General features: G+C 32.4%; 1 protein-coding gene across 1 annotated transcript; it reads right to left on the bottom strand.

The window, feature by feature from the left end:
- Positions 1-387: 387 nt before the first annotated feature.
- LOC112513555 (LOB domain-containing protein 37-like) lies at positions 388-1,450 on the bottom strand. Its single transcript, XM_025119853.1, has 2 exons — positions 1,265-1,450; positions 388-1,126 (listed from the first exon to the last, which is right to left on the bottom strand). Exons 1-2 carry the CDS (start codon positions 1,446-1,448, stop codon positions 615-617), a joined length of 696 nt encoding a protein of 231 aa, XP_024975621.1. The 5' UTR covers positions 1,449-1,450; the 3' UTR covers positions 388-614.
- Positions 1,451-4,546: the final 3,096 nt, after the last annotated feature.

The raw sequence follows: 4,546 nt of genomic DNA, 5'->3' as shown, positions 1-4,546 counted from the left end.
TAAAGAAAATTAGGTTCATGAAAGGTACAACCGTACTGTTTTAGAAGGTACAACTCTATGAAAAAAAATTCATGGATCTGTCCCTACAAATATGTCCCCTCCTCTCTTTAACGACAAGTTCCTTATGCACTGGTTGAAATTGCTGATAATAAAATTTCTTTCAAGATTTCGAGATTTGTAATGTTTTTAAATTGTTGTCTATTTAGATTGAATATCTACACGGCTCTTGCAATACTCCAAAAGAGTCTGGCATTCACTTGATACATATTTTTTATAAATAAAAATAATTAAATGTATTTATAATTAATGATTATAAGACCATACATTCTTGTTAAATACCTCAGCTTTATATTACTTTTAATATTTAATTAATAATTAAATATTTAATTGTAGAATCTTAATACATCACCGCCTAACTTTCATTTTTCCCTTTTCCATGTATGCTGTTGATGTACGGATAAGGAAAGACAGAGGGAAATCCCGTGCCGGTGATCTACAAAACTTGCCGGAATCCAAAATTCCGGCCAACATCTTCCCTTTCTATGAAACAAAATCGGAAATCTCAGAAGGAAATTACGTTATCTCATACTATAAGATAGCTCCGATCGAGTTAATCAGTTAAATAAATTCAAAATTTGCGGTTCTCCGTCTCCTCTTCCTCGTGGATTATGATTGTAATCTCGGAAAACAGCATCCAAACACGTCGTAGTAACGGAATCTTCGGAGTTCATCGAGGGACTTCCCAGTCGCTGTTTCTCCGGCTTCCCTTTTTTAGCTAGAAAACTCTGGTTTAGATTCAGATCGAGATCCTGTAACTGCGTCATGCTTGATTGTGGCTCATAGCTTCGCCGGCGTTTCTGTACCTTAGATCGCGAATGCGTAATTGGATCCTGAAGCTGGAACATGTCAGTGCACATTACATCTGTTTCCGATGAATCACCGAGTTCCGGCGTCGCTGGATGTCCGTTTAAAAGCTCCGGAATCGGTCGTAACGTACCGCCTCGGAGGATCGTCTCAACTGACGCCTGACAAACGTGCCAGTTGCCTGTCCATAAAAGGCCGACGGCACCGTTCACTGGATTTACAGTCCGGCCAGCAGCTTCAAATAGCAACGACTGAAACAAAGCTGTAAACACAAAAAACAACAGTTGATTTGTATCAGTCTCTTTTTTGCTTCATAATCCTTCTACAAACCTAGCATTCATAACATTAGATTCAACTCCTTTCCTTAATCCTTATCATAATAAATCAACAGTTTACTTACATTGACGTTGATTATCAGGAACGGCGGAGATGAACGACATCAGACCGGCACGGCCGAAGAATTTGGCGACGAAGACTGTGGCGTAAGCCTGAGATTCAGGCGTTTGGATCCACTGTAAACACGGCCGGAGGACACAATTCTCACTACATCCCTTTCGAAGAACTCGACATCCATTGCAACTCATCCTTCACAAAATCCAGAGCTCTATTCCAACTGATCCACAACAAGAAGAAAGGGGAAATTGATGATTGAAATTAGGGGGTAATGGTTTATATAAAGGGAAAGATGGTTTAACCATGGTTGAGTTAAGGGGTGTTGGAGTAGTGGGTGGGTGGAGAGAGTGGTTGGGTTTAGATTCCAAAGTATTGGGCGAGAGCGGCTCCGTGTTTCCGCGAAAGGGTGTTCCACAACCGTTGGATTTGCCTTTCACTTTTTCTTAAGGATATTTTCTTGATGGCCTTTCGCTTTCCTTATAATGGATAAGTTCTTATACCGATTTTAAAAAGCTTTTTCATTCGAATATGATTTCATGATTAAATTTTATTCTTATGATTTTTAAAATAATATTTAATATGTCGCTATAAATTAATTTGGGTAAAAAATGATTAATTTTAATTGGATTCATACTAAGGGGTTGTTTGACAGTTGCTGAATGGTTTGGTACAGAATGATTAAGTGCTCAGAATAATTAAGAGACTCTCATTATATAATGCAAAATGAAATATAATTCTTTGGTGATTGTTTATAATGAAATTAGGACGCTTAATAGTTAAGGGATGCTCACGATACAAAATCATTCAAGGGTTTTAAAACCATTAAGAGACAAACTTTTTTTGTCAAACAAGATTCACCTTTTAATGATTCAGATGTTGCTTTTTAATGAAACTATTAAGAGGTAAACAAACAATTCATAAATTGTCTTCAAAGAGACCAATGTGAGAGACAATTTCTTTAGCCCCACTCAGCGGTTGAAGTACGGGACGGGACAAGACGGGATTGAACCCAAGACCTATCTTTTATTTGGACAAAATCATCTCATTTTTTTGTCGTCTGAACTAATAAAAAAAACAGCTATAAATTAATTAGAGCAAAGATTTTGAATTACAAAACATCTATGGTAACTAATTTCATTAATATTTTATAATGGTTGATGATGGATAATTGGTACATTGTGACAATATTTCGAACATATTCTAAAATAAAGAATAAGAATTTAAAATCTCTAAAAAAAATTATAATCAACTTAATTTAATTTCGTTAGTGTGAAAAAAAATTAAAACACTTATTTCTTTTTTCTCATATTAAGTTTTAGAAAATCATATAACTTGATGTTTTCTTTTTGCTTTTATTTATTTATTATAGAGTGAATTGTGGATTTGATCCATGTGTTTTGATATATATTTTTTTACTAGGGTCCTATGACATGTTTATTGTGAAATTGGTTCTTGTACTATTCAATTTGTTTTAGCAATGGTCTATCTGACTAACGCTTCCGTTAACTCCGTTAAATCAAATGTCATTTTACCCTTTTTGCCTAATCTTTTTTTCTTTTTCCTATAAAAATAAAAACAATATTTCTACACACACACACACACACATATATATATATATATATCAAAATAAATAAAAGAGTGAATTATGGATTTGGTCCCTGTGTTTGATATTTTCTTTGAGTAGGGTCCCTATGGTATATTTATTATGGATCTGGTTCTTGTGGTATTCAATTTGTTTTGGTCATGGTCCCCCTGACTAACGTCTCCGTTAAGTCCGTTAAATCAAGGGTCATTTTTAGCCTTTTGCCTATTCTTTTGTCTTTTCTCTATAAAAAGGTAAAAACAATATTTTTACACACACACACACACACACACACATATATATATATATATATATATATAATACTTAGGTTTTAAATGGATTAAAGAGTGACATGAGTTTAAGCTTGAAGTGTTGATTGAGCTTCGAAGATGATAGATACATATTAAATGTCAAATATTGGGCCTTGGGAACGTCTAAAAAGAGTCGTAACAAAATTAACACTGTTCTAAAATGTTGCATCTTTACAAGTTACATTAAAGTTCCAACTATTTTTCATATTTTTTTATGTGGATTCAGAACTATATATAGTAAAATGACTTTTCGTAATTTGAAAAGTGAAAAGCAGTTTAGACAATTCAAATTTATCATACTGTCACATTATCTGGCTGAGGTTATCTCTCATCTACTGATATAATAGAGTGTAATTATTTATAACAAGTCTCATTTATTTTCTTTTGGTGTTAATGTTTTTTGATTCATAAAACTTTATGAATGAATAAAGTTGTGACAAAATATAATACAAAATCATTTTTACGGGGAAAATACATTTTTTTTTTCTATTTAAAGTTGTTTAAAAATATCATTTTTTTAATGAACAATTTATTTACTAAGAGGTTGTTTGTTTATCTCTTAATAGTTTCATTAAGAGGTAACATTTGAATCGTAAAGAGTGAATCTTGTTTGACAAAAAAAAGTTTGTCTCTTAATTGTTCTAAACCCCTCTGAATGATTTTGTATCTTGGATCTCCTTTAATCATTAAGAGCCCTAATTTCATTGTACACAATTATCAAACAATTATATTTCATTTTGCACTATATCGTGAGAGCCTTTTAATCATTCTGACCACGTAATCATTCTGCACCAAACGATTCAGCAATTGTCAAATAACCCCTAATTAATGTATTTATCAGTTAACAATTATTATAAGATATTTGTAAAATTGGTTATTTTCTGAATTTTGTTTTAATTCATTTGTAACTTAAGTCTTCTCCATATATGAAGATAGAAGATCCAATTTATTCGTAGTTACCGACTATACTACTTCCCGATTTTTAAAAGTTAAAATATGACGGTGAAATCAACAGTATTATCTTGTCTAGATACAAAGTGGATTACAACTGATTAGATTTTGTTTTCTCTGAGTAAAAATTCATTGAACACCTTAATATCTGATGTAGTTTGGTTAACAGATAAAATATGATTTCTTATTTTGGCAAAGGACTCTCAATTATTAAATCTGTTTTCACTTGGGAAGTGTCAGAAATATCAAACGATACTTGATGCTTTACGTTTTTGTTACTAGTGGTACGCTAATATATGGATTCGAGGACCATAGTTTTTATTTTCTAGTTAGAATAAGAATATTGCGTTTGTAATTAAATAACCAGAAGTTGAGTCCAATACACGTATGTCTTACATAAAGTAAACGAGATGATAATTTTCTAAAAACAGTTACAACAATCGTA

The sequence above is a fragment of the Cynara cardunculus genome (assembly GCF_001531365.2).
Source record: "Cynara cardunculus var. scolymus isolate 2C chromosome LG 5, CcrdV1, whole genome shotgun sequence".
Classification (NCBI taxonomy): domain Eukaryota; kingdom Viridiplantae; phylum Streptophyta; class Magnoliopsida; order Asterales; family Asteraceae; genus Cynara; species Cynara cardunculus.
The sequence above is the reverse complement of the archived record's forward strand: the minus strand, read 5'-3'. Positions and strand labels throughout refer to the sequence as shown.

Coding starts and splice junctions, on each gene's coding strand:
- LOC112513555 (XM_025119853.1), bottom strand. CDS start 1,448: ATGAGTTGCAATGGATGTCGAGTTCTTCGAAAGGGATGTAGTGAGAAT. Junction 1,127..1,264: donor TCCTGATAATCAACGTCAAT/GTAAGTAAACTG, acceptor TTGTGTTTACAG/CTTTGTTTCAGTCGTTGCTA.